Here is a 27,374-nt window from a genome sequence, read left to right as displayed (position 1 = left end):
GCTCAGGGTCGGGGGCATTGACGTGGGGCTGGGGGCATCCCCCGACGATGGCACCACTGTGGGGCTGAGGGTATCAATGCTGGGGGCATCAGCAAAGGGTCAGGGGCACCAACACGACACTGGGGACACCAACGTGCGGTCAAGGGCATCAGGGCAGGGTTGGGGTCACCCACGTGGAGTTGAGGGCATGGCTGTGGGGTTGGGGGCAGCAAGGCAGAGTCAAGGCCATCAGCAGCAGGACGTGGGCACCAACACGAGGTCAGGGCTCCCCCACTCTTCCCCCCTTCACCCTCAGTCCCCCCCAGCCCCAGATCTCCCAGGAAAGGCGCAGAGCCTGGAGAAAAGGCTTTTTAATGCACGGTGGGCGGTGGGGAGGAGCAGCGGGGTCCGAGGAGGAGCGGGACACCCCAGCCTGGGCATGGGGAGCCCCCACGGGGTGGGGAGGGGGCTTAGAAGCATTTTCGGTGGACGATGGAGGGTCCGGCCTCGTCGTACTCGGGTTTGATGATCCACATCTGCTGGAAGGTGGAGAGGGACGCCAGGATGGAGCCGCCGATCCACACCGAGTACTTCCGCTCCGGCGGGGCGATGATCTGCGCAGACAGAGCCCTTAGGGTGCACCCCTGATCCTCCCCAAACCCACACCGGGACAGGATCTGGGGTGCTGGTGGCCACGGTTTGGTCACCCAGCACCTACTTTGATCTTCATGGTGCTGGGAGCCAGCGCCGTGATCTCCTTCTGCATGCGGTCGGCGATGCCGGGGTACATGGTGGTGCCGCCGGACAGGACGTTGTTGGCATAGAGGTCCTTGCGGATGTCGATGTCGCACTTCATGATGGAGTTGTAGGTCGTCTCGTGGATCCCGGCGGACTCCATGCCTGGGGTGGGAGGGGGCTGTCAGCTCCCTGTCCCCCGCCCGTCCCTCCTCAGGGCTCCCCGAAAGAGCTGCAGGGGCACCCATGGGTCTGCCTCACCATTTGGAGTGCAAAGGGCACCCACCGGAGCTGTTTGCCTGCTGGTGGGGATGGGGCAACCACTCCTGGGGGCATTGGGGTGGGCTCACCGATGAAGGAGGGCTGGAAGAGGGTCTCGGGGCAGCGGAAGCGCTCGTTGCCGATGGTGATGACCTGCCCGTCGGGGAGCTCGTAGCTCTTCTCCAGCGAGGAGGAGGAGGCGGCCGTGGCCATCTCGTTCTCGAAGTCCAAGGCCACGTAGCAGAGCTTCTCCTTGATGTCGCGCACGATTTCCCTCTCGGCTGCGGGACACGACGGGGGGAGAGGCTCAACCCGGCGGCACCGCGGGGTCCCCGTCACCCAGCCCGCCTGCCCGGCCCCGTACCGGTGGTGACGAAGGAGTAGCCCCTCTCGGTGAGGATCTTCATGAGGTAGTCGGTGAGGTCGCGGCCGGCCAGGTCGAGACGCATGATGGCGTGGGGCAGGGCGTAGCCCTCGTAGATGGGCACGTTGTGGGTGACACCGTCCCCGGAGTCCAGGACGATGCCTGGGACGGGGGGGAAGGTGAGGGGGGACGCTCCGAGCTGGCTCGGTCCCCATCACCAGTGGTCCCCTACTCACCGGTGGTCCGGCCGGAGGCGTAGAGGGAGAGCACGGCTTGGATGGCCACGTACATGGCGGGGACGTTAAAGGTTTCGAACATGATCTGGCAGGGAAAGGGAGAGGGGCTGTGGGGTAGAGGCGGGCACGGGGGTCACCGGCACACCCCACCCCAACCCGTGGGGGCTGCGCCTTCCTGAGGTCAGGGCACTGCAGGGAAAGCACAGGGGACAGCGGGTGGATGGTGGCGTTGCACGGCCACGTGGGTCAGTGCAGGGCGCAGAGGGGACAGGGATCGCAGAGCCGCGCTGCGGAACACGTGGGACGGAGCGTGGTGTGGGAGCACGTGGGTAAGGGGCGGCACAGAGCCGTGAGGCATTGCCAGAGCCACGTGGGGCCATGGGGAACCCGTGGAGGGGCCGTGCCTCGCGGGGCAAATCCCGCATGTGCTGCCGAGAGACCCCCGGGGCCACCAGGCACACGCGAACTTCCCACGGGGATCTCTGCCCTTATCCAAGCACCAAACTGCCCCCCACAAAACCCCCAAATCCCCCAGCCCTTCCTGTGGTTTTGGAGGGTCCGGCCCCATCCCCAGGGGTGCTGCAGTGCCGTACCTGGGTCATCTTCTCGCGGTTGGCCTTGGGGTTGAGGGGTGCCTCGGTGAGCAGGGTCGGGTGCTCCTCGGGGGCCACACGCAGCTCGTTGTAGAAGGAGTGGTGCCAGATCTAAGGCCGGGCAAAGAGTTGGGGTCTTACCCCAAACCGAAGGCGGGGCTGACGCCCGCTCCCCATCCCGGGAGGGTCTCACCTTCTCCATGTCGTCCCAGTTGGTGATGATGCCGTGCTCGATGGGGTACTTGAGCGTGAGGATCCCCCTCTTGCTCTGCGCCTCGTCGCCCACGTAGCTGTCCTTCTGCCCCATGCCCACCATGACACCCTAACGCCGGCGAGAGAGGCCTCGTTAGCCACGCTGCGGTGATTAGAGCAGGGCAGGGGCAGCCCCCGGCCCCCCCCGGGTACCCACCTGGTGCCGGGGCCGCCCCACGATGGAGGGGAAGACGGCACGAGGGGCATCGTCGCCGGCGAACCCGGCCTTGCAGAGGCCGGAGCCGTTGTCGCAGACCAGGGCAGTGGTTTCCTCCTCGCACATGGTGGGGCCGGCAGCGCTTGGTGCTCAGGGGGACCTGGGGGAAAAGCTGTGGCGAGGGGGGAAAGCGGTGTTAGAGAGCGGCTGGGGGACGAGGTTTGTCCCGCGGCACCGCGTCCGGCGCTGTGGTTGGAAGCGTTGGAGTCCTTGGGGATGGGCGGCCCCGCAAAATCCTCCAGGGACGGTCTGACCCTGGCACAGCGATGCTGGGAGGGGGGTGATGCTGGTTCCCCGTGGGTGCTGCTCCATGCTGATGCTGCTTCTCCATCCTGCTCCAGCCGGTGCCCAAAGTCGGTGCCAAAGCCTCCTGCCCGTGCTCCCCGGGGAGCTCTGGTGCTGCCATGCCCGGCTGGTGCCCCCCAAAAGCGGGCAGGGGTTGGCAGGTGATGCCCTCTCAGCCACTTCTGTCTCAGCAGCCTTTTGCTGCTCTGACCTCGCATCCACTCCCAAAAACGGGGAGAAAAAGAAAAGGCCCTTCCCAGGGGTGCCCCTGCACCAGAGGATGGGCTCCCAGATCCAGAGGGAAACAGGCAAAACCTTGCAGGAGCCCAAAAAACCAGAAAACCCCAAATCACAGGGATTTCTACAAGAGCACAACCTGCTTTGGCCACAGCCCAGCTCTCATCACCTCCTGGGAGGCCCCCAGCTGTGGGGTCGTGCCGAGGTCGGCACCCCCTCTGTGCCACACAAACTGAGCTGGGGCCACCCCATAAATGTGGGGGCACCCCAAAACCACCCCGGGTGTTTTTCCTGCCGGCTCTCCTCCAAGGAAAAAGGGAAGCAGGGCTGGGCAGGGCAGTACTCACCACAGAGGCGAGAGCTCCTTTCCTCTGGGACCGAGCCCCGATGTGCCGTGGGTATAAATACCAGCGAGCCCGTGGAACCTCAGAGGCGGATCCTCTCTAAACAAAGACCCTAAATAGGCTCAGTGATGGTGTGTTGGCCATATGGCCATATAAGGTGTTTTATTTCATTAAATTGACCTTGGGCTGGTGGTAGGACCCAGCACGGTTAATTATTGTAGGAAAATGGATGTGGGGATGCTTGGGAGGCAGCGGCCCCGTTGTGAGGACGTTCCTTTTATGCTCCGCTCTGATAAACAAGCGAGACACAAGTCCTTATAAGCGACGGGCTCGGAAAAAGGAGGTGCGAGTGACCCCAGTTCCTGGGGAGCGCGTGGAGAAACCCCACCCGGGTGGAGGTGGGTGTTGGGGCTCCGCCGTGGGGACACCCCGGAGCCGGGATGGGAATTTGGCATCGCTGAGATGCTGGAGACGCGCGGGGTTGGTGCCTCGCCTCCTCCCGGCCTCGGTTCCCCCCGCAGCCCTGGCATCCAGCGCTTCTGAGCTGCCTCTCCCTGTGGTTTTCTCCCCCCGCCCCCGTTTTTGGGCTTTTGGTGTCCCAAAGCCCCTCGTGCCCCAAATCCTCGGCCTGAGCCAGGAGTTGCGGCCGGGAGTTGTGGGTCCGAATCCCGACCCCGCGCTGCAGCTGCACCCAGTGCTGATCCCTGCCGGGGGATTTTGGGGGCGGGATGAGCTCAGACCCCTCCAGGGGCCGGGTGGGTGCTGTCCCCAAGCCCCCCTGCCCGGACACAGCCCGGAGGGGCCGGGGCCACCCCCAGCCCCGCGGCCGAGCCCTGGCAGTGGGAGCGGAGCTGCGGAGGCCCCTGGCCCTGGCAGAGGCCAACCAGCAGCTCCCGAGCTCCCGGCTGCCTTTTTAAGGACAACGGGCCCTCACCAGGGAGTCTCCCGGAGCACCCAGGGGAGGCAGGAGAGATGCCCCGGAGTCACCCCCCCAAGAGCTAGCGGGGCTCGAGGGAAACTGAGGCACGGGGGGTCCAGGCTGATCCCGAGCTGTGCCCGGGGCAGGGACATCCCGGCACCGGAGCAGTGACAAGGAGCTGCAGCGTCCCACCACAGCCAAGAGGCCCAAGGGAAGGTCCTGGTGGGCCCCATGGTGCCAGAGGGAGGGAGTGGGCTCTGGGCTGCCACCCCCGGAGCAGGACAGGGACAGGGACAGGGACAGGGACAGGGACAGGGACAGGGACAGGGACACGGTGCATCCCCAGCGCTGCCAGTCCGTTCACAGCTCCAGTGTCCCCCAGGGATGGCTCTGTCCCACCTGGGCTGTCACCCCCGGAGCAGGACAGGGACACGAGGTCCCCCAGCACTGCCAGTCCATTCACAGCTCCAATGTCCCCCAGGGATGGCTCTGCCAGGCTGTTCCCTTTCCCTGTGACGCAGCTCACAGGGGCTGGATTTGTCCCCTGGCCGTGCACTTGGTGACCCCCCCACGCCCCCAGCCCCGGGGTCCCGCTGCCACCTCACATCCCAGCCCGGCTGGGTCCCCGCCAAACATGAGGTCACCGAGGGGAAAGGCTGCCATATATGACATGTTGGGAAAAAAAACCCTTTAAAACAAATGATCCCCAAACCAAACAGAGCGGGGGTGGGAGAAGGGGGGTGATGGAGGCAGCAGCGGCAGAGTCCCCTGTGGAGGGAGCACGGCTGTGCCAGGAGTCGCACGGAGTCGGTGGCAGGATCCCATCCCGACCCGAGGCAGGGGGACATCCCCAAAGCCCCGGCAGGATCCCATCCCGACCCGAGGCAGGGGGACATTCCCTGACCCCTGAGCTGGTGCAAAGCGGGGAGCACCGACCCCGGACACCCCTCAGCAGCTCCGGGACTCGCCGCTCCTGCTGGGGACGGGTCAGCTCCAGGCTCCCCCATCCCTGTGGGATCCCGAGCACCCCGGCCCACGGCGGGGCCGGAGCGGGGCCGGCGGCAGCGCAGCCCCGAGCGGGAGCCCACGCGCAGCCTAAAAAGGCAAGGTTTGGCCCCCGCAGCCAATCCAGCGGCCGGCGGCCCCGGGATGCTCGCAGGAACGCCAGGCATCCCACGGCACAGGCGAGGCCGGGAGCAGCGTGGGACGAGGAGGGGGCAACCCCTGCTCGGCCGCTGCGTTTCAAAACTCCCGGCGCCGGCCCAGCCCTCGGCACCTCCCTCGGGGGGAATGTTCGTGCTTGGAGCCTCTCGGGATGCTGCTGAGGATGGGCAAACCATGATAAGAGGGATGGTGAGAGGGATTTGGATCCGTTCCCTTTCCTGACGTGGAGATAAGCATCACTCCCTGCCTGCAGGAACCCCCCAGGACACACGACCCGCGTTGTTACAGCCAGTAAATCATTCCTGACACACTTAGTTCATGTTCGAGTTCAGCTCCTCCTAAATCCAACCTCATTTTGGGCGATGAGAAGGTGTGACAGCCACATCTGGCACAGCTGGAGAGCCAGGGTGGGCTCGTGGGACACGGCAGCAGTGCCAGGACATTGACACACAGAGGGAGGACTCAGGGACTCGGGGTGAAAAAAAAGGGATGAAAAATCTGGGAGCACTCAGGGAGCAGCTGGGCCCTGACCTGAGGAACTCCCTGCTCCAAGGAACATGGAAAATCCCCTGGGAAGGTTTATCAGTCCCTGGGACAACACAAAAGTGGTGATGTGCCACCAGCTCCTCTCCTGGAGCCGGCTCAGACCTGAGACCTGCAGGGATGTGGAGCTGGGATAAATCCCTTGGGATATTCCCAACAGATTTGAAGGAATTGCTGCTTTGCAAGATGTAATTTCACACTTTGTGTCCCCACGCTGCTCCGGGGGAGCCCTCGGGGTGAGGAGCTGCTCTGAGCTGTGGAGGGCTGCGGGATGAACAATCCTACTCGGAAACTGCACCCCCCTTCCGAGCATGGTTTAAATTAATTAGGTCTGAAATGAGTTCCCAGAGATGCCCCGAAGGCCCCTCGCTCCCCTCCCACCCCCGGGGCCAGCCTGTTCCCAAAAGCGACTTGGGAAAAGCTGGGAGCAGCACTTGTCACGCAGGGATGGATTCCCTCCAAGCCAGACCCAACCCACAGACAGAGCTCAAAGAGAACGAGTGGCACAGGAGGCCCGGCCGGGATAATCCCATCCATGTGTGCCCAAGGAACACCACGGGGGGCGGGGTGTACAAGCACACGACAGAAGGACGGCGATGTTTGCTTGCCAGGTGGGAAGGCAGCTCCAGCCCGCTCCCCTGGCCCGCTCGGCCATGTGCCGCCCAGCCCAGCCCAGCCCAGCCCGCTGTGGGACGTGGATCACGCCCAGCCCTCGGCACAGCTGCTTCCCACCTTGGAATGCTGCTGCTTCCCTCCCCCCCCGAGGGCGGGGGCTCGGCACGGAGCACAGGGGAGGAAAATCTCGGCTTGGCACCCGACTAAAGCACCTCGGAGGAGGGTCCCACACAACAGCGACGTCACGGAGCACTCGGGTTTGGCAAGGACAGGCTTCCTGCTGCTTTGGGATGTGCAGAGGCAATCGGGCACAGGGATCCGTGAGGATGGAAGTGGTCAAAGATGTTGGAATCCCATCCTGGAGCGGCGGTGGCGGCCAGGAGACCGAGCTCCTCCTGGTAACACCAGGGTATCCCCCAGCCAGGAGAAGGGATGAAGTGCCCAGACACCCCTAAACGCTGCCGGGATGGTGCAAAGCAGTGCCACATCCAGGGATCTTCAGCCCTGAAACGCTGCAAGAGGGATCCCAACGGAGGTTGGGCCCTCTTCCCTCCCCAGACAGACACAGGAGCACCAGGAAGCAGCACTGAGCTCGTGTAGGGCTCAGAGGGGTCAGCAAGGTTGGACTTTAAAACTGCAGGAAAGATTTATCTGCTCCTGGAAGCCATGCCGAGACCAAGCAGCCGGGAAACAGGGACGAAACAGGGCATGGGTTAAACTGGGCAAGTCCCAAAAGCACTTGAAGAGGTTTCCACACCTCAGGGTTGCAGCAAGGCACGGGGAACCTCCCCAGGAGGCCGCTCGAGCCGTGGATTGGAGCTGAACGACTGCAGTAGTGTTGGCTTCTGCCTCTGAGCTCCCAGCTGGCTTTTCCCCACACCTGGAGCCCCGGCCCCTTCCGCCAGCCCCACGCTGGGAACGGAGGTTCCAGGGGCTCCTGCAGAGGGCAGGGATCCAATTCCAGCGCAGGGGAGGGAAGGGAGGGATCACTACACGGTAGAAATCATCTGCTACAGGAGGGAGAAAATCGATTCCCTAGGCCTAAAGGACGGTGAGTGGTTCCTGGGAAGGGGTAAGGCAAGAGGCTTATCGGAGATCCATCAGCACCACGTCTCTCTCCACTATTGACACGTGGTTGCAGGTCTGGAAGAGAGAAGAGGGGACAGGGGGTTATTCAAATATTCCCACAGCTCAGGTGAGTCTCCTCTACCTCCTGACACAACCTGCAGCCGGTGCTTTCCCAGAACAGCCCTCGGATCCAGTTCCTTGGATCACCCCACCTGCTGGCTCTGCCCGGTGCCACACAGCGACCACGGCAGGCCCCAAACACAAATCCCCCCCTCCAACAGCCCTTGGCTGCTGCCTCGCCCTGTTCCTGCAGCCAGGAGCTCTGCACCACACTTCCAGCACCTGGAAAACCTTGGGAAGCTCCTGCACCTCCACTCTGGGAATTGGAGACCAGCCCCAGCCAGGCTGAGCCTCCTGGTCACAGCCCCGCACCTCAACGTGGCTTTAATTCAAGCGCAGCGTCCAACACACCAACTCCCCACCCCACAGCCCCCACGGCCCCGGGGGGCACTCACCGTGAAGAGAGGGGGGTCTTTGGGGTGTGGGTGGAACCCCTTCTGCCGGCAGGACGAGATCTCCTCCAGGCCGTGCTCCGTCAGCTTGAAGAACCCTGTCCTGGAGCAGAGGAACAGCAGCGCTGTAGCTCGAGCCTCGGAAGGGCCAGCCACATCCCCTGGGCCCCCAGGAGCACCTTTGGGGCTGCTCATCTCGAGCAGGAGCAGACATTGAGGCTGAGGGGCACCTCAGTTCCTGGGAAACTCCTCTCCCCAGCCCTGAACCTCCTGTCAGGGGTGGGCAGCCAGACACAGCCCCTGGAAACAGCTCCCAGGAGCTGTCCGGCCACAGGCGTGAGCTGTGAGCTGACATTTCATCCCCCCGCCAGGAATCTGAGAGGGGAAGAGGGAAAAGCCTTCCCAGCCCACACCCAGACTCACTGCTGGCATCCCTACTCACTCCTGGTATTTGGGAGAGCACACGATGGCGATGGACTCTGGCAGCATCATCTGGTAGGAGCAGTGGGTGTGCAGGTCCACGCTGGACAGGAATGCTGTCTGTGTGGGGTGGGTCTGCAACGGGCAACACGGGGACAGCAGTTACAGCAGGCTCGGAAAACTGATCCCAAGGGATCGTGTGTGCCAGGAGAACCTTGGGACAGAGGAGACACAGCTCCCTGCAGGGCACCTGCAGATGCACCTGCACACCTGGAGTGGAATTCATGGAATGGTTTGGGTTGGAGCGACCTTAAAGTCCATCCAGTTCCAACCCTGGCACCTTCCACTATCCCAGGTTGCTCCAAGCCCCGTCCAACCTGGCCTTGGACACTTCCCAGCTTCTCTGGGAATTCCATCCCAGCCCCTCCCCACCCTCACAGCCAGGAATTCCTTCCCCATACCCCATCTAACCCTGCCTCTGGCAGTGGGGAGCCATTCCCTGTGTCCTATCACACTCCCTGCTCTTGTCCTAAGTCCCTTCCAGCTCTCTCGGAGCCCCTTTTTTTTGGATTGTCCTAAAACAGCCATGCTCCTCTTTTCCATTTGGAGTTGCCTACAAAAGGAGCTCTACATTTCTGCCACATTCCATGGAAAATCACACCTTTAGGCCACTGACAGTGTCCTTGCAGGGCACTTCACATGTTTCTCAAGTGCAGCTCCAGGGGCTCAGCCCATCCCGTGGTGCCACAGCACTGCAGGATATCACATTCCACGGAGGATATCACATTCCATGGAGGGCTGCACAACCCCTGACTGCCAGCACCTCACCCAGCTCCTGCTGACAGCCACACTTCACACCTTAACTCCTGATGGAAGCTCTTGCTCCTTTTGCTGCTTGGGTTTGTTTTGTTTTGTTTTTTTTTTTACCAAGACCACCAGGAGGGCCAAAGGAATTCCGGAGGGTCCCCGAGCGTGGCAGGGCTGTCACTGCAGAGGTGGCCCTGGAGCAGCCACTTGGAGCAGCAGCATTTCCTTGTCCAAGCCCTCGGGGCAGCTGCTGCTTTCGAGAGATTACTCAGCAGCTCTGAACGCTTTGCTTGGCACGGCTCCGACTGCCAAAGGCTCCGTGGGGACAGCAGGGCAGCCAGGGAGGAGCCTGCGACTGGCACAGCTCACAGCAGGGCTGCCTGCAAGGCAGGACTGCACAGGGACCCAGCGGGGGAGAGGTGTCCCTCTGGCAGGGGAGCTTGGGATGCCCCCACGGTGCTGCTGGAGCTGGCTTTTAGCTGGAGGAAATGTGAGTTTCATGTCCAAGATCCCACTTCCATAGAATTCCAGGAGGGTTTGGGCTGGAAGGGACCTCAAAGCCCATCCAATGACACCCCCACCCTGGCAGGGACACGTTCCACTGCTCCTGGCTGCTCCAAGCCCCGTCCAACCTGGCCTTGGGCACTCCCAGGGATCCAGGGACAGCCACAGCTTCTCCCCACCCTCACAGGGAAGAGTTTCCTCCCAATATCTTGTCTAAACCTTTCCTCTCTCCCTTTCAAAGGGACTCAAACATAAACCAGGCCTGGGTTTCTCCATCAGAGTAGTGATGGAGAGACTGGAGCAGAGGGAGAAACACAACCAGAGGCTGCTGCCCATTCCCTGCCATCTCCTCCAGTAACTTCAGCCCTGCTCCACCAGCCCTTCCCCTTTGTGCTGGAGGTCAGGGAAGTGCCAGGGGAAGGAGACTCACGTGGATCCAGCCCAGAGTGACGAGGCCGTGCTGGTCCTGGATGACGAAGAGCTCCTCCTCGTTCTCTGTGGTGCAGGAATCGGGGCCTCCCAGCTGCTTGGGGACGATGACGTGGGTGATGGTGAACTCGTTCCTCATCTGCAAGGCAGTGGCAGCACAGGAGGCTGTTATTCCCTGGACATGAGGGAATTTCCCAAGCCTTGGGAACAAGCCCAGGGATGCACCCACCCGTTTGCAGGTGCAGCTCCAAGTTACCGACAAAGGAGTCGCAGGATTTTCTCCCTGTTTCACTCTCCCTGCTGTGCAGAGCCCCCACAGGAGCTCAGAGAAGTCCTGGGCACCCCCCCAAACCAAGCTCTCCACTCAAAAGGGGATGATGCCTCATCCCTAAACCATCCCCAGTGTCTGGAAGCAGCTGGACTGCAGGAAGTTGCTACATCAAACAACTTCATTTCAAAGCAAACTTGTGTGAGTGACTCGGGGCAGATGGGCTGGAGCTGCCGACAAAACCTGGGCACGCAAACTCTGGGGGACAGCAGTGTCCTGTCAGCCTTGTCTGCGTGAGGGTCACCAGCTGGGACACCCAAAGGACAAGTGCCCAGAGCTGCCTGCCACCAGGAATGCCACCAGGAATGTCACCAACGGGAGAGAGGAACCTGAATGGGGACTCAGGTTGGCACCTCACTCAGGGTGGGGAAATCCCAACCTGGAAACGAGGAAAGGGAGAGGCACATCATCCCTAACACTCCCATGGAAGCCTGAAACCACACTGAAGAATTCCAGGACAAAAATCAGGCTCCTTGAGCCATTCTCACAGCCATGGCACTGTGATAAACAGTCCCCATGCCCCTTTTGGGGTCTCCATTGGGGCTGTCCCCTTACCAGCTTCCCGCAGAGGATCCCACAGGTCTCCACACCCCGCACGGTGTTGGCATCAGCCAGCTGCAGGAATTTCTGGCACAGCTCCCTGGGGACAATGACCTGGCGAAGGACATCCACGCCTGCATCTGCGGGGAGAAGGGGAGCACAGGGAGCAAAGAGTCAGGAACGCTGGAGAAATGGTCCCTCAGGGCAGGATCTGAGAGGATGAGACTGAGAAAATCCTTCTGGGAAGATAAACTCCCCTTGCAGTGGTGGGCACAGAGAAACGTGTCACTGTGACACTGATAAAGGACAGGCACCACCTCTTTCAGAGCAGGGGAAGGATCCTTCAGCAGGGTGTCAAAAGGAGTGTTTGGTTAGCAAAAATGAAACCACACACGCTTAGCAAACGTTATTTAAAGCAGGACGTGTCACTGGGCAAGACCCAGCCACTGGACACGTCTGGATCAGTGTTTTGGAACCACATTTAGTCGAATTTGGTCAGGAGGAGGATTCAATCAGCCCAGCCAGGAACTAAACCTCAATCTCCAACGAGTATGTGGATCAAGGAAAGGCAAACAGGCTGCAGACCCTGGAACAGCAGAGAGACTGGGCTGGAAAAGCAGGGAGGGCACATTCCCAAGAGGAGACAGTTCTCCCCAGCCCTGTGAGCGTTCACTGGACAACATCTTGGGAGAGGAAACCTCCACGAGGGACAGAGCCACAATCAGATAATTCCAAGAGCCTCCCAGAGAAATTGGCCGTGTTTGGCTGAGCCCCAGCAGGGAGAAGGGATGCTCCAAGAGGTACTAACTGCTCTCTGTGCTCCCCAAAGCACTGGGCTTCAAAGATCTGTCCACGACAGGAGGTTTGGATGGGACAGTCCCCGCTGATGGACTTGCTGGATGAACTGGAGAGGCCGGAACCTTTGGGGTTAAATCTGTTGGGGGCTTTTCCACGCCAGGGATGAGGGGTCCATCCACAGACTGGGGACTCGGCTCTGGCTTTCCAAACTCCTGCACTATCCTCAGGCGCTCCTTCTCCAGCTCCTGCCGCCGGATCATCTCCTCGAAGGCATGGAACTGCTCCTGCTCTGCCTGCTGCTGCTTCATCAGGGCTACCCGAGTCTTCTCCTCCTCCAGCTGCTGCTGCAAAGCCAAAGGGTGTGCAAATTACCCTTCTGCATCCTGCTGTGAGGAGAAACATACCCAGGGACAGGAGCAGAGAGGAGCCCAGGGCAGACCCCCAGCCATGCCCAGGTTATTTCTAAAGGCTCTGCAAAAGGTCACCAGCAAACAGCGTTTTCTGCAAGGAAACTTCAGCTTGCAGAGCACAGATCCAGAGCCAGCTGCACTGAGGGCAGAAAACCACTGCCTTCCCCTCCCTCTTCCACGGAATTACAGTCCCAGGTTGATCTCCCCCCATCCTGTCCCTAAAGTCCCACTTGCCCTGAGCGTCTGCTTTGCCCACAGAACCCCAGAGCCAGGGACACCTCTGACAGAGCCACCCACGGTGACAGCAGGGGATGAGCCTGGAGCCTGGAAGCTGGGGACATTCCCAAGCACCCAGGGAGCCCTGGAGAGCTGCCCCCTTGCAAACCCTGTGAGGCTGAGGGGCTCCTGAGGAGCACAGGCCTCCAGTCTCCTGTCACTCACCTCCTGCTCCTTGTACTTAGCATAGTCCTTGGCGTACCTCTTTAACAGCTCCTCCTTGAGCTCTTCGGCTCGGGGAAAGGCTACTTCCTTCAGTTTCTGGAGGAGGAAACACAGGGTCAGAGTGGGGCAGCCTCAAGGCAAGAAAAACAAAACCTGAGCAGCTGAAGAGTCCAAAATCCCACCACCAAAATCACCAAGCAAGAGCTCAGGCAGGGCTGTGCTTTCCTCTTGGGAATTGCAGCTTCTTGTGGCTGAGGAATCTCTAAGGATTCCCTGGAAAATCACCACTTTGAACATCCACACATGGAAAAGCCACGTGGTCTCTAAAAAGCAGGGACTTGAACAGGGAAGAAAGGACACCCCAGGGCTCAAAAGGAAGTAAACTGGACACCACGGCCAGTCCAGTGCAAGTGCAACAGGGTAAGAACCCCCCAAACCATAACTCAAGAGAATCGTGGGGTTGTTTAGGTTGGAAAATACCTCCGGGATCACCAAGTTCCACCATTCCCCCCAGTGCTGCCATGTCCACCCCTAAACCACATCCCCAGGTGTTTTGAAACACTTCCAGGGATGGTGGAGGCCTGTGCCAGGACTGGACAATGCTTCTGGGGAAGGAATTTCCCCACTGTCCACCCTGAGCCTCCCCTGGCCCAGCCTGAGGCCGTTCCCTCTCCTCCTGTCCCTGTTCCCTGCGAGCAGAGCCCGACCCCCCCGGCTGTCCCCTCCTGTCAGGGACTTGTGCAGAGCCACAAGGTCCCTCCCCCCTGAGCCTCCTTTGCTCCAGGCTCAGCCCCTTTCCCAGCTCCCTCAGCCTCTCCTGGGGCTCCAGCCCCATAATGGATTTCCTGGAGTGAGGGGCCCAGACCTGAATCCCAAGGGGTCAGGACTGCCTGGCCAGGCCAAGGCTTCTCAGCATTTGTACAGACCACTCATCCCAGAGCCACGGAAGCCCAAGGTCGATGACACCGACCACGTTCCCGTTCCGGACCCGGCGCTGTCCCCACTTACTTTGACCGTCTCCCTCTTCTCGGGAATGACGGCGCTTTTGTAATCGCGGTGCTGCGGCAGCTTCTCGATGAAGAGCCTGGAAGAACGAGAGAGAAGCTGCAGGTCTGAGCCAGGGCAGGAAGGGAGGAGCATGGGACACTCAGCAGCATTTTGGGGGATCCCTGTGCTCCCCATCAGGGCAGTCTGTCTTTCTGCAGGAAACCCTCCATCCCATAGCAGCCCCTGGAGCTCTGCACAGCACTCAGGAGGATCTTGCCTGATCCCAAGGGAGTGCCCCACACAGGTTTCCCTTCCACCTGGCCTCCGGAGATGATCCTCAGGGATAAACACATTTGTTTTGAAGAGAACCATTAATAAGCTGGTCTAAACCACCAAGGACACAGAGGTGATTGAGGAAGGCGCTCGGGCACCTGCCGGCACCTGAGAGCATCCCGGGATTCCACCCCAGCTCAAGGACTCCGCTGACTCAGAGCTCACCATCCTTCTGCACCGAGGGACAAGGAGTTTGTGCACGAGGGGAAATTACCTCAGACCTTGGACAGGGAGAACCTGCAGGTGAGTTAAAAGCAAGTTCCCAACAGCCCAGCTGCCGCAGAGGGAGCCTTTGGGCTCTGCAGCCTGAGCACCCCAGGGACTCCAGGCGGGAGGGAGAATTCCGTGCTGGCTTTGGGGAGGGAAATCAGCGTGGGTATGAACGGGTTAATGCTCAGCTTCTCTGCACCTGGGGGAACTGCTCTCCCCCTCAGAGAACCCCAGGATGGGTTGGCTTAGAAGGGACCTTAAAGCCCATCCAGTGCCACCCCTGCCATGGCAGGGACACCTCTCACTGTCCCAGGCTGCTCCAAGCCCCAATGTCCAGCCTGGCCTTGGGCACTGCCAGGGATCCAGAGGCAGCTCCAGCTTCTCTGGGCACCCTGTGCCAGGGCCTCGCTGCAAGGCCACAATGAGATCCTCCTGTGGAGCTCTGCAAGCACTAAACCAAGGAGGAAATCCCACAAACAAGGGGCAGTTCACCCTGGCTCAGCTCTCTGAGGCTCCCCAGGCTTGAGACACCTCGAGTTAATCCCCCAGCGGTGACAGGGTGAGCTCAGGGTGAGCTTAGCTAGGCCCTTCTCTCCTGCAAGCCCAGCTTTGCTGGCTCTGGCCATCCACAAAGCTTTGAGGATAACCCAAAATCCCTGCCCTCCCTCCTGCCTCTTGGCTGCACTGCTTCAGCATCCACAGGAGGATGTTCCAGCTCCTTTGGAGAGCAGCCTCCTGTCGAGGCACAGGGAACAAGGGAATAGAGGACCAGACCAGGCCACAGAGAGCAGCACAAACCAACCCAGCAGAGCCAAGCAGGAAAAACTCAGGGGGGCACAGAAACTCTGAGAAACCTCTGCATGTGCAGTAAACAAACCCAGCTGCTCCAAGCCCTCAGGGACAAGGAAGGACTTTTTGCCACCCGGAACGCTCCTGGCGAGGACGCAGGATCAGCAGAGCCAGGGCACAGCCCTGGAGGGAGCTGTGGAGGGGCCGTGGCTCCCTCCCAAAGCCCCAGCTGGGGGTGTGAAGTAGGTCACTGTGCCGAGGAGGCACAACAAGGCCCCGAGCGCTGCCAACAGCTCGTAGATTAAAATGGAAGGGATTAATTAAGAAGGATTAAGAGCAGATGCTGGCCTGGGCAGGATGGAAAAACCAGCATAGACAGCTGGGTTTCCACAAGTCAGGAAGTGGGGGGAAAAAAGTGGGCAGGAGGATGAGAGGAGGGCTCAGGCAGCCAGAGGAAAACTCCAGGACAAGAACAGCAGTGGCGGGCTGGGATGGGGCAGAGGAAGGGCTGGAACAGCTCAGGTTTCCTATGGACAGCCCTGCTGAGGCTTGGCAAGACCAAAACCTGCAGCTCCCGTGGCCAAGAGTTTGCTGCTGGTTCAAACCTCTGCCTGCCTCCGAGCCCAACGCAGCAGCAGCTGTTTGGCACCGAGCAGCCCCAGCAGGGGCTATTTTTAAGCACGGCTCCGGTGCCCAGGCCAAGCCGGTGGCTCTTGAGGCCCTTGTGACACCCCTGCGAGTCCCTGGAGCTGGGCCAAGCAAACCAGGGAGCCCCAACACTACAGCAAAGTTGTGTCTTGTTGCTTTTTTCCTTCTTATTTGGCCCTACCAAAACCAACCCTGCGTTCCTGCTGGTGATCCAAGGGAAACATCCACTCGGATCAAGGCAGAAGAAGCTGCTCAGGAGGAAAAGCAAGGCAAGACTTGTGAGGTGAAAAGACACGTGCTAGAAGTCCTGGAGATAGTTACAGAATCATGGAATGGGTTGGGTGGGAAGGGACCTCAAAGCCCACCCATTCCACCCCTGCCATGGCAGGGACACCTTCCACTGTCCCAGGCTGCTCCCAGCCCCAATGTCCAGCCCGGCCTTGGACACTGCCAGGGATCCAGGGGTAGCCCCAGCTGCTCTGGGCACCCTGTGCCAGGGTCTCCCCACCCTCCCAGGGAACAATTCCTTCCCAATATCCCATCCATCCCTGTCCTCTGGCAGTTTAAAACCATCCCCCCTTGGCCTGACACTCTCTGCCTGTATAAAAAGTCCTTTTCTCTTTTTTTTGTAACCCCTCTTTAGGGAGTGGATGGGGCTCTAAGGCCTCCCCAGAGCCTTTTCTTCTCCAGGCTGAACACCCCCAGCTCCCCCAGCCTGGCCCCATTCCTAGAAAAGGGAGAGCAGAGCAAATTCAGTAAATTCCCAGTGCCTCCTCTTGCTCTCTGGATCAGGACACCTACAAAACATCAAACCTACGGCTTGAGCTCCAGCTTCCCATCTCCACTGGAAGAAATGACGGTGGCATTAAGTTCCTATCTTTGGACAATCCAGGGTAGGAGCTCACATTCGTCAGCCCTGCAGAAATCCCACCAAGGGAAGGTTTTCCAGCCTCCTGGCAGCCCAGCAGCTGGGCTGGAAATGCCAGGAGCGTTTGAAAGCGGCTGGAAATACAACCCAGCACCTCTGGCTGCTACCATGAAACGGCCTCAAGTTCATTTGTTTAGTTAAAAAGTTTCTCCTTCGGCCCCAGCTGCGTAAGGGGCCTGGAAAGCTTCCCAAAGGTTTTACACTTCCCAGGGCCCTCGCCACCATGCCCATAAAAGCTCAGGAAGTGCGAGGCGGGGAGGAAAGCTAATCAGAGAAAAATGTGTTGGGTTTAAGGGGCAGGAACCCTGCACATAGGGCAGGGAGGGAAAATGCCCACAGAGATGCCAGGCACAGCTTGGGTGAGTGGGGAGAGAGCACAGAGCACAGCAGTGGCGCAGGGTGGAAGCAGGAGGGACGGATTTAGGGGAAGAAGCCAACAGGAACAGGGCTCTGTGCTGCTGGGATCCCAGTTTTCATCCCTTTCAACACCAACAGGCACACAGCTGTATTGGGGGGGCTGGACTGCGTTCCTGAGGTGTGCAAATAAATCCCTGAGTGGTCCCTGCTCCTGGAGGAGGAGCTCGCTCCCTGCTGTGGAAGGCTGTAGTAACCTCAGAGTAAAACAGGCTCTCCTTTATTAGAGAAACCACAACCCAACCTCGACCCTTCCAATAGGTATGGGATACAAAACTCCCTGACCGTGGATCCCTGCCCAGCCCTAGGATGTCATGGCCAACCCAGAGAAAAACTGAGGCCAATTTAGGTACAGAAACACCTGCAAACTTTGACTTACAGGTGGATAAAATCTCTGCTGCTGACAGGAGTCTCCAGAGAGCCAGAGCAATCCAAGATCAGCCTGGTTCCCAAGGGAATCTCATTCCCATACACACCAGTGTCTCAAAGGGGTGTCAGAGGATGGTGCCAGACTCCTTCCATCAGTGCCCAGTGACAGGACAAGGAGTGATGGCCGTAAGATAAACCACGAGAAGCTCCACCTCAACAGGAGGAAGAACTTCTTTCCATGGAGGGTAGCAGAGCCCTGGAACAGCTGACCAGGGAGGAGTCTCCCTGTCTGGAGACATTCCAAACCCACCTGGATGTGTCCCTGTATCACCTGCTCCAGGTGACCCTGCCTGGCAGGAGGTAGGACTGGATGCTCTCCAAGCCAAACCACTCTGGGATTATGGATTCTGTGAGCTGCACCCGTGGCTTTGTGCCTCACACCTCTACCACATCCCCTGGTCAGTCCCACCAGCTGTGGCACCCCTCAGCAGCAGAGCTCTGGCCAGAACCCTGAGTTCTGGAGCTCTCCCAGCTCACCAAGACCTTGCAGCAGCCGGGAGAGGCTCCGAGCACCCCGCCCCAAGCCCAGGACCCCCCGCAGCCCGTGATGTACTTGTTGTAGAGGATGTACTCACGTGATGTACTTGTTGTAGAGGATGAAGGCGTGCTCGATGTTGCCCTCCTCGCTGTACACCGTGGCCATGCGCAGCATCTCCACGCCCGAGCGGAAGTAGCGCCGCGGGGGGATGTCCTCGCTCACCTCCACGCTGCTGCCCGCCTGGATCAGCCGCCGCACGCGCTCCTCCGGCGGGAGGCTGGCGCTGCCCTGCCCGGGCATGGTGACACACATGGGCCGTGCTCGGGCTCTGCGGCGGGAGGGAGGCAGGGACGTCAGAACCGGGCTGAAACGGAGAGGGGAGAGCCCGAGTTGGAGGAGCCACAGGGTCGGCAGGTCCAGGCCCTGGTCCTGCACAGGCAGCCCAGCAATCCCAGTCTGTCCCCTAGAGCGCTGTCCCAGGGCTCCTGGAGCTCCAGCAGGGCCTGTGCCCAAACCCTGGGGAGCCTGTTCAGCTCCCGACCACAGGAACTGGGACGGGACAATCCCAAAGTGCCCCATCCGGTTTCCTCAGGGTTCTTTTTCCTTGACAGAAATCACCCCCCTGCCAGCAGAAAAGCATTTAATCCATGGGCCAAGCTATGTCCTGAGGGAGGGACCTGGGAGAAGCCCAGCTCTTTTTGGGCACAGCACTCGGATATTCACCTGCACGACCTGAAAACCAGACATGTGTTCAAGGTCAGTCCCTGCACGTGGATTCCAAGCTCTCACCCCTCCAAATCCCAGCCAAAGCAGCTCCTCCTTCCCCGCTGTTTCTCCCCAGTGCTGCTCACCAGTCTGGGGTGCCACTGGTTCTGAGGGAGTTCCACTCTGGAGCAGAGCAGCTCCACACAGGATTTCAGCCCTGCAGCGTTTTTCTGACGGCACCAGGATCCTCCCAGACCCATCCTCACCCAACAGGCTCCATCCCAAACTTGCCATCCCTCTCTGCCTGTGCTGTGGGCGGCAGGAATGGCGGCGTCACCCCAGGAATGCACCACGACCTGATCCGTGTGGGAAAACTCCAGGAGCTGGTGGAAGCCAAGTGGAGGAGGCACCAGGATTGAAGGGCAGCGAGCCCAGAAATCCTCCACAACACTCCTCCTCCTCCAGCAAAAGCAGTTTTTCCTCAGAAAAGCCACCCTGGACCAAGGTAAGGGTTAAACTCCCTGTGACATTGCAGGGCTGAGTCTAGAGCACCTCGACTGCCACATGCACTGCATCAGCAACTACTGAGCACCTTCCTGAGGGAGGGAAAGGTCCCCAGCGGGCCCTGGGAGAGGAGGGGAGCCCCTCTGGGGGTCACCCCGCAGTGGGAGCCCCTTTTTGAGGGCAGATCCGCGTTTCCCAGCCCACGCCCTGCAGGAGCCTCTTGTCCTGTGGGATTCAGCTCCGCCAGAGGCTCCCGGGCCGAAGCCACAGCTCAGGGGGGGCTTCAGCTTCCCCCCAGCCCTGCTGGTGCTTCGGCTTCAGCTGCTCCCCAAGGCACAGCTCTGAATCCCTGCCTCAGAATAACCCCTGCCAAGTCTCGCAGTCCTTTTCCCCCGGCACAACAGACACCGCCCCCCCCCCGCAACCCCCCAGAGCCCCCCTCTAATTCCCACAGCGCCTCTTCAAACCAAGGGCCCAGACCACCCCCCCCCAAGCCGCAGCCCCCAAACTCCAGACCCTCCCCAGCTCACCAGGAGAGACAGAGGGACCCCTCCCCAAAATCAGAGCGCTCCACGAGCCCCCCAGCCCCTGCCCTGCAGGGGGGAGCAGGGAAGGCTCCCCCGGAGCGTCACCCCCAAACCGCTGAGGCGCAGGATCCCGCAGCCACCCCCGCGACGGGATTCTCCTTCCAGCTGCAACACTCCTGAGAGGGTCCCCCTTCTTAAAGGGAAGATTCCAGACCCCCCCAGACCGGACCTCCATGCGAGACCCTCCGGCCCCCCCCGCCGGAGCCCTCCTGCCGCCGTCTCTCGGGAGAGGTCGGGACGCCCCAGCACCGCGGCCCCAGCGCCTCAAGCCGTCCCCCATGCTCAGAGGGACCCCCCCGGCCGAGGCCGGGACCCCCTGTCCCGGCGGGACCTCCCGAACCCCGGCCCATCCCTGACCTGGCGCCGCGGCCGCCGTTTCTCCTCAGCACTTCCGGGTTCTTCCCCAGCCGCCGCGGCACCGCCCCGCCCCGCTGCCAGCAGCCAATCAGAAGCCGTCTTAACATCCGGGTATGTAACACCCACCGCCCACTTCCGCCCGGCCGCGCAGCAGCTTCCTTTCCCTTAGCGGAACGTCGCGCGTCGTGACGTCACACCTTAAAGGGATAGCGGCCGAACCCGAACCCGCCCGTTCTCACCCCAAAACGGAGCGAAGCCCCCGCCCGGGACCCCCGCGCCCAGCTCAGAGCCGCAGCGCGCATCCTGCCGGGCCCCTCAGGCCCGTCCGGGAGGAAATGACTGCTGCACACCCAGGCTCAAATTTGCACACTGTGGAAATTTACTTTAGCAAAAAGTGGGTAAAAAGGAGAAAAAAAAAAATCTCGTCTTTTCAGGCCGAATCCTATTTCTCATTATGTGTTGAAGAAATCAACAAAAGCCCGTTTTGTTGAATGTTACAGGGATGCTCGAGGAAGTTTCCTTAGGATTACTGCAGCTCCGGTCGAGTCTGCGTTTATTTTAATTCTCTGCATCCCTCGTGGATCAGACTCCGCACAGCGTTGGATTAAAAAACTCCTTGTAAAAGCACGGGGTGGTGGTGGGGGAGCAAGGAAAAACAGGAGATTAAAAACCAGCCCTGTTGAGGTGCCCCTCACGTGGGCTGGCAGTTCCTGGCTGAGTCACAGCCGCTGCTCGCAGGGTTCTCCCGCAGCGTTCCCGGCGCTGTCAGGACACCTCCTGCTGCCTCAGTTCGTGTTTCCTGCGCCGGTGCCGGCGTTTCCTGGCGCCTGTGGGCTCCTGGGGCGGGCAGGGCTGGGGGCTCGGGGGGGGGAACAGTCCCTTGTGCTTCTTCTTGGGGGGTGGGGAAATGCAACAGTTCCTCGGGGCCAGACTGCACGGCTGCCTCTGCTCTGGCTGCTCCAGCTGCTCCAGCTTCCTCTGCTCCAGCTGCCTCTGCTCTGACTGCTTCTGCTGCTTCTGCTCCAGCTTCTCCAGCTGCCTCTGCTGCTTTTGCTCCAGCTGCCTCTGCTCCAGCTTCTGCTGCCTCTGCTCCAGCTTCTCCACCCTCCCAGTGAACAATTCCTTCCCAATATCCCATCCATCCCTGTCCTCAGGCAGTTTAAAACCATCCCCCCATGGCCTGACACTCTCTGCCTGTATAAAAAGTCCTTTTCTCTCTTTTTTGTAACCCCTCTGCTCCAGCTTCTCCAGCTGCTTCTGCTCCTGCTTCTCCAGCTGCTTCTGCTCCAGTTTCTTCTGCTGCTTCTGCTCCAGTTTCTTCTGCTGCTTCTGCTCCAGCTTTTGCTGCCTCTGCTCCAGCTTCTCCAGCTTCTTCAGTTGCTTCTGCTCCAGCTTCTGCTGCTGCTTCTGCTCCAGTTTCTTCTGCTGCTTCTGCTCCAGCTTTTGCTGCCTCTGCTCCAGCTTCTCCAGCTTCTTCAGTTGCTTCTGCTCCAGCTTCTGCTGCTGCTTCTGCTCCAGCTTCTCCAGCTTCTGCTGCTGCCTCTGCTCCAGATTCTCCAATTGCGTCTGCTCCGGCTTCTTCTGCTGCTCCAGCTTCTCCAGCTTCTCCAGCTGCCTCTGCTGCTTCTGCTCCAGCTTCTTCTGCTGCTCCAGCTTCTCCAGCTGCCTCTGCTGCTTCTGCTCCAGCTTCTTCTGCTGCTCCAGCTTCTCCAGCTGCCTCTGCTCCAGCTTCTTCTGCTGCCTCTGCTCCAGGGCCCTGTGCCGCTGTCCCAGCTCCTGGGGCTGTGCCTGAGCCTTGGAGCCAGGCTGCTGCTTCTTCTTGGTGCTGACAGGGTTCCTGGAAGGAAATTCGGGAGTCAGCACCCAAAAAGGGCTGGTTGTGAATGCCCTCAGCCCCTCTGGGTGCACCTGGAGCCTTCTCCTGCAGCCTGAAGGGTGGGACGTGCAGGAAGAACACCTGGAGAGCAGCTGCGCCCCTGAATGCTGACAGCAAGGGAGGTTTTCATCAGGGAATGTTCCCCGTGCCCCCGAGGGAGGAGGTGAAGGAGCCACAGCTGTGCCAGAAGCTGGCACTGGCTCCCACCCGTGTCCTGGAGGTGGTTTGGGAGCTCCCCCCCACAGCCAGGAGCTGCCAGAGGGCATCTCCCAGCTGGGGGAAGCTCTCTGCCCGCACCCCGTGTTCCAGGAGAAGCCCAGAACAGACGGAGAGTCGCCAGCTCAGGGAAGAGCTCCCTCACTTGGGCACCCGAGATCTGTTAGTCCCTGAGAATTCCCGGCTGGAGAACATTCCAGCCCCGCTGGGAGCCAGCTCCCACCCCGCCAGCGATGTCATTCCACACCCACAGGCACAAGAACGTCCTTCCCAGGCCGAGCTTTGCTGCTGTGGGCACAGGAACGTCACTGTTGCCATTTTGGCTCTCGCCAGCTTCCGGGGAGGTTCTTTACGTCCTCCCAGAGCTGGCAAAGCACGGGGTGAGCTGCAGCTCGTAAAAACCCAGCTGCAGAGGTTCCAAAGGGAGGAAGCAGCTCCCTGAGCCTGCTGAGCTCAGGGCACACCCAGGGGAAGGGGCAAACACCCACCTGGGCACTGCCGGGGGGGGCTGGCCCGAGCGGTGCTGGGGGGGTTTGAGCAGCTGCTTCTGGGGCTTTGCTGCGGCGCCGCCTTTTTTCCTGAGGAGATCCGAGCCCAAATTCTTCAGCTCACAGCTGCTTTGGAAGAGAATTTAAAAGAGAGCTCCAGATGTTTTCACTGGAAGAAGTGAGTTTTTCACTCACTCACTGAGGGATCGCATCAGCTCTTCCACACTCAATCCCTGCTCACCCAGAAAGGGCCACAGGCCTGGGGATCTTTATCCAGTTACAATCCCAGCATGGTTTGGGTTGGAAGGGAGCTTAAATCCCACCCAGTCCCCTCCCTGCCATGGGCAGGGGCACCTTCCACTATCCCAGGCTGCTCCAACCTGGCCGTGGACACTGCCAGGGACTGAGCAGGCACAGATTTTCTGGGGATTCCATCCAGCCCCTCACCACCCTGAGGGTGGAATTCCTCAGGAATTCACCATTCCTCAGGGAGGAATTCCTTCCCAGTATCCCACAGAACCCTGCCCTCTGGGAGTTTTAAGGCATTTCCCCCTGCCCTGGCTGTTCTCCCAGCTCCCCTCCCGGAGCCACTCCGAGGTTCCCGGGCTGCTCCTCTCCAGCAGCTCTCCCTGGGCACACCTCTCACTCCCGGAACACCCGGCCTCACCTTCTCAGGGCTCTCTTCTGAAGATCCTGGATGTAGTTGGTTCTCTCTATGGCATGTCCCCGAGACTTGTTGAACACTGGGGAGAGGCAGCTCTGAGTTACAGCAACACAAGTCACCCTCGGGGCTGCTGAGCAACTAAAACCCTTCAGAAGGGTTTTAACCCCTTCACCCAGACACAGTTCCCTCCCTGGAGCTCCCCCAAACCTCCTGACCATCTAAAACCCCACTGAACCTCCCCAGCCGAGCAGGATACGCACACTCTATGGCAGCATTTGGCTCCATGCCCTCAACATCAATCAGGTACCTGCACAGAGCAGCAAGAAAGCTCTGATTACACAATTAACCATGAAAACGTTGACGAGGTGGTGATGATTTAAACAGAAAAAAAGGACTGGGGAGTTTCAAAGCTTTTATTGACACGCCAGAATGGAGTAGCAGCATTCAGGCTGCTGAACTCAGGGATGGAGAATTCCCCCCAACAAAAGCTGGAAAGCCCTGCAAGTCTGGGGTCACACAGATCACCCGACTCTTGCTTCCTCCTGGAAACCACTGCCACCACTTAACCCCAACTGACCAAGGGCAACCAACTCACCTGCAAACCAAGTAGCCAGTTCTGTTCAGGCCGTGTGTGCAGTGCACCCCGATGAGTTTATCTGTAAGGCACACAGGTGACATTCAGGTGCTTTTCCTCCCAAATCTCCCCATCTGCACCAAGCCCCCAGCAGGGACGCCAACACAATGAACAGAAATCACCACACACGTCACTGTGTTTATGTCTAAATAGCACTCCTGGCTCAGCTCATCTGCACAATCTCACATCTCCCAACTCAATTAAGGCTCGAATCATCACAGAATCCTGGAATGCTCTGGGTGGGAAGGGACCTTAAAGCCCATCCAGTGCCATGGGCACATCTCCCACTGTCCCAGGGTGCTCCAAGCCCCAGTGTCCAGCCTGGCCTGGATTACCAGAGCCAACGGGAATTCCTCCACCAGGAAAACCCACCCTACTGCCCTGACATTCCTGTGCCAAGAGGAGGAGCAGAAATTCCTGCTGGCCCATCCCAGTGGCAGCAGAGCCAGGGAAAGCCACGCTCACCGTTGTCTTTGTTGTCTGTCAGGAACCTCTTGACGATGTACTTGAAGCGCAGGATGGTCCGTCTGTTGGGGATCTCGTGCCCCATGGTCAGGATCTTCGAGTAGCGCAGCGTGGGTGGCAGCTCCTGCGGGGAAGGAGCTCAGTCATTCCCAGAAAAGCCACAGGGATTCTCACTAATTAAGGAACCCCAGGCAATAAACCAGAAGAGGATGAGTTTTTCCCCCAAGCCCAAAAGAACAGCTACACAGTTTTAGGTAAGAAAACTCCTGCTTCATTCCCCTGGCAGAGCCCAATATTCCAGATCACTTCTCCTGCCTCGGCTGTTTGTTCTGCCTGGGGAGGAGGAAGCACACACCAGAGCCTGAAACACCTTTTCCACGATTACCCACCCAGCCAAAGGCGTCTGCAATCAGCTCTTCACCCAGGAGAGCCCACAAACCCCAGCTTAACAGCACCCCCGAACTTGGGCTGGTACAAACAGGATCTGGGGCTTGGACACTTGATCAGAAAGGCCCTGCTGGCCCACGAGGCTTCACCTCATCCCCTGCCAGAGGGTTCCAGGCCCTCACACTGCCCTGAGCTGCTCTTCTGGCGCTCCCTCAGCACTGACCTCGGGCCCGTAGTAGCGCGTGGTGTACGTCAGGTCGATGATCAGCCCCAGCTCCTCCTTCCGCTCCTTGACTTTCCTGATGAGGTCGTGAGGGGAAAATCTCTCTTCTGGCAGAAGGTTCCGATCAAAGCTCTGCAGGAAGCGGTGGTTTAGAGCAGTTGTTGGAATTCGGGTGGGGTGGGATGGGTGGGAAGAGGCTCCAGAACGTCCCGGAGATCGGGGAGGAGCACTCAGGCAAGGAGCAAAGGCTGAAGCAGAGCAACACGGGAGCCTGCTCCCGGAACTGCGGGGTGCTTTGGGCTGGAAGGGGCCTTAAAGCTCATCCAGCTCCACGGGCAGGGACCTGCTCAGGCCCTCAGAGCTTTGGGGCTGCTCAGCTGAGGGTTCCCAGGGGCGAGTGATAACTTTAACTGTGGCAAAAGCCCCCAGTGCCACACAGAGCCAGGCACTGCAGGTTTGCAGGTGGGAGCTGTAAAGCAGAGCTGCAGCTCAAACACACGGAACCACTGAGGCTGGAAATGCCCTTCAAACACCACCGAGTCCAAGCTGTGCCTGATCCCTGCCTTGTCCCCAGCCCAGAGCCCTGAGTGCCACCTCCAGGCCTTGGACACCTCCAGGGATGGGCACTCCAAACCTCCCTGGGCAGTTCTGAGGCCTGAGTGCCCTTTCCATGAGGAAATTCCCGCTGGTGTCCAACCCGAGCCTCCCCTGGCCCAGCCTGAGGCCGTTCCCTCTCCTCCTGTCCCTGTTCCCTGGGAGCAGAGCCCGACCCCCACAGCCCCCACTCCCGAAATCCGGCTCTGACACTGAGTTCCTCAGCAATTCACTCAAGGAATCCCCACAAAGAGATGCCTTCCACAGTTGATCCAGCCCAAACTGGCCCAGGACCTCGGTGCTCACCCACCTTCTTCAGGGGCACCTTGAAGGCGATGAAGCGCGTGCCCGGCATCCTCCGGCCCAGCGGGATGTAGTCGGTCCACCTGAACCCACGGAGGTGTCAAACGGGGACAGAGACCCCCGGCCCGGACCCCCGAACACCCCCAGAACCGGGAACCACAAATCCCCTCCAGGCCCGAGGACTCTCAGCCCCCTCTGGCAAGAAACCCCCGCAGTCCCCCACGTCCGGGGCCCGTCCAACCACCCCGACCCAAGGTCCCTCAAACCCCCTGCCCTGGGGACCCCTCCAACTCTCTCCGGCCCAGGGACCCTCCAATTCCCCCCAGCCCAGGCCCCTCACACCTACCCTGGCTTGGGAACCGTGGCCCTACCCTGGGGACCCTCAAACCCCCACCGGGACCACGGTTCCCAAACCCCCCCCGGCTCAGGGACCCCCAACACCCACCCCGGCCAGACAAACCCTGCAGACTCTCCAGCCCCACAGACCCTCGTCTCCCACCCCACGACACTCATGTGACGCTGCCACGCGGCGGCGCCGCCGCTGCCAGGGCCCGGCCGCGTTCTGGGTGCCTCCCGCCGGTGCGGCGCCCGGAGCAGCGTCCGGGAGCCCCCGGGCGGGAGGAGGCGCGGGAGGGGCGGCGGGGCCGCGCTCGGGGCCGCGCTCGGGGCCGCACTCACCGCTCCGGGACACGCGAGGCCCCTCTGCCCGCCATGATGGCGATGGCGCCCGCTCGTGACGTCACTTCCGTCCCCGCCGACAGGGCCGCGGAGCCGCGCGAGGCCACGCCCCCCGCGAAAGCCACGCCCCCGGCAGGGGTCACGGCCCCCCCCGCGGCGCTGTGGGGCGATGGCGCCGCGTAGCGGTAACGGGCGGTACAGCAGCCCCGGAGCGGCGGCACCGGCCCGGACCGAGCCAGCGCACCGGCACCGAACCGGCGGCACCGCTCCCATACCGGTGTCACCGCACCGGCACCGAACCGGCGGCACTGCTCCCATACCGGCGTCACCGCACCGGCACCGAACCGGCGGCACTGCTCCCATACCGGCGTCACTGCACCGGCACCGAACCGGCGGCACTGCTCCCATACCGGCGTCACCGCACCGGCACCGAACCGGCGGCACTGCTCCCATACCAGTGTCACCGCACCGGCACC

The 27,374-nt window shown here is 60.6% G+C and overlaps 3 protein-coding genes across 9 annotated transcripts; all 3 read right to left on the bottom strand.

Moving 5' to 3' along the window:
* Positions 1-351: 351 nt before the first annotated feature.
* ACTG2 (actin gamma 2, smooth muscle) lies at positions 352-5,000 on the bottom strand. The gene is made up of 9 exons (XM_069035368.1): positions 3,507-5,000; positions 2,578-2,749; positions 2,362-2,490; positions 2,169-2,279; positions 1,576-1,660; positions 1,340-1,501; positions 1,065-1,256; positions 698-879; positions 352-593 (listed from the first exon to the last, which is right to left on the bottom strand). The coding sequence occupies exons 2-9, from the start codon at positions 2,701-2,703 to the stop codon at positions 450-452; spliced, it is 1,131 nt and encodes a 376-aa protein (XP_068891469.1). The 5' UTR covers positions 2,704-2,749; positions 3,507-5,000; the 3' UTR covers positions 352-449.
* Positions 5,001-6,829: 1,829 nt separating this feature from the next.
* STAMBP (STAM binding protein) lies at positions 6,830-20,477 on the bottom strand. Of its 6 annotated transcripts, none has more exons than XM_069035364.1 (10): positions 19,069-19,740; positions 18,315-18,581; positions 14,010-14,085; positions 13,039-13,097; positions 12,161-12,494; positions 11,368-11,492; positions 10,486-10,623; positions 8,767-8,879; positions 8,328-8,427; positions 6,830-7,887 (listed from the first exon to the last, which is right to left on the bottom strand). In XM_069035364.1, the coding sequence occupies exons 1-10, from the start codon at positions 19,180-19,182 to the stop codon at positions 7,831-7,833; spliced, it is 1,383 nt and encodes a 460-aa protein (XP_068891465.1). In that variant the 5' UTR covers positions 19,183-19,740; the 3' UTR covers positions 6,830-7,830. The 6 variants fall into 6 exon arrangements, with proteins under 6 accessions (XP_068891465.1, XP_068891466.1, XP_068891464.1 ...); XM_069035365.1 differs by having other exon boundaries at positions 12,161-12,491; XM_069035363.1 differs by lacking the exon at positions 19,069-19,740 and adding an exon at positions 20,371-20,477 and having other exon boundaries at positions 6,832-7,887; positions 12,161-12,491; positions 13,002-13,097.
* A 249-nt stretch (positions 20,478-20,726) lies between these two features.
* On the bottom strand, positions 20,727-26,948 carry DUSP11 (dual specificity phosphatase 11). Of its 2 annotated transcripts, XM_069035581.1 has the most exons (9): positions 26,899-26,948; positions 26,228-26,303; positions 25,324-25,455; positions 24,714-24,837; positions 24,210-24,270; positions 23,875-23,921; positions 23,618-23,693; positions 22,951-23,076; positions 20,727-22,207 (listed from the first exon to the last, which is right to left on the bottom strand). In XM_069035581.1, the coding sequence occupies exons 1-9, from the start codon at positions 26,931-26,933 to the stop codon at positions 21,136-21,138; spliced, it is 1,749 nt and encodes a 582-aa protein (XP_068891682.1). In that variant the 5' UTR covers positions 26,934-26,948; the 3' UTR covers positions 20,727-21,135. The 2 variants fall into 2 exon arrangements, with proteins under 2 accessions (XP_068891682.1, XP_068891683.1); XM_069035582.1 differs by lacking the exons at positions 22,951-23,076; positions 23,618-23,693; positions 23,875-23,921.
* Positions 26,949-27,374: the final 426 nt, after the last annotated feature.

This window comes from Aphelocoma coerulescens, chromosome 22, assembly GCF_041296385.1.
Source record: "Aphelocoma coerulescens isolate FSJ_1873_10779 chromosome 22, UR_Acoe_1.0, whole genome shotgun sequence".
Classification (NCBI taxonomy): domain Eukaryota; kingdom Metazoa; phylum Chordata; class Aves; order Passeriformes; family Corvidae; genus Aphelocoma; species Aphelocoma coerulescens.
This window is presented reverse-complemented; position numbering and strand designations above follow the sequence as displayed.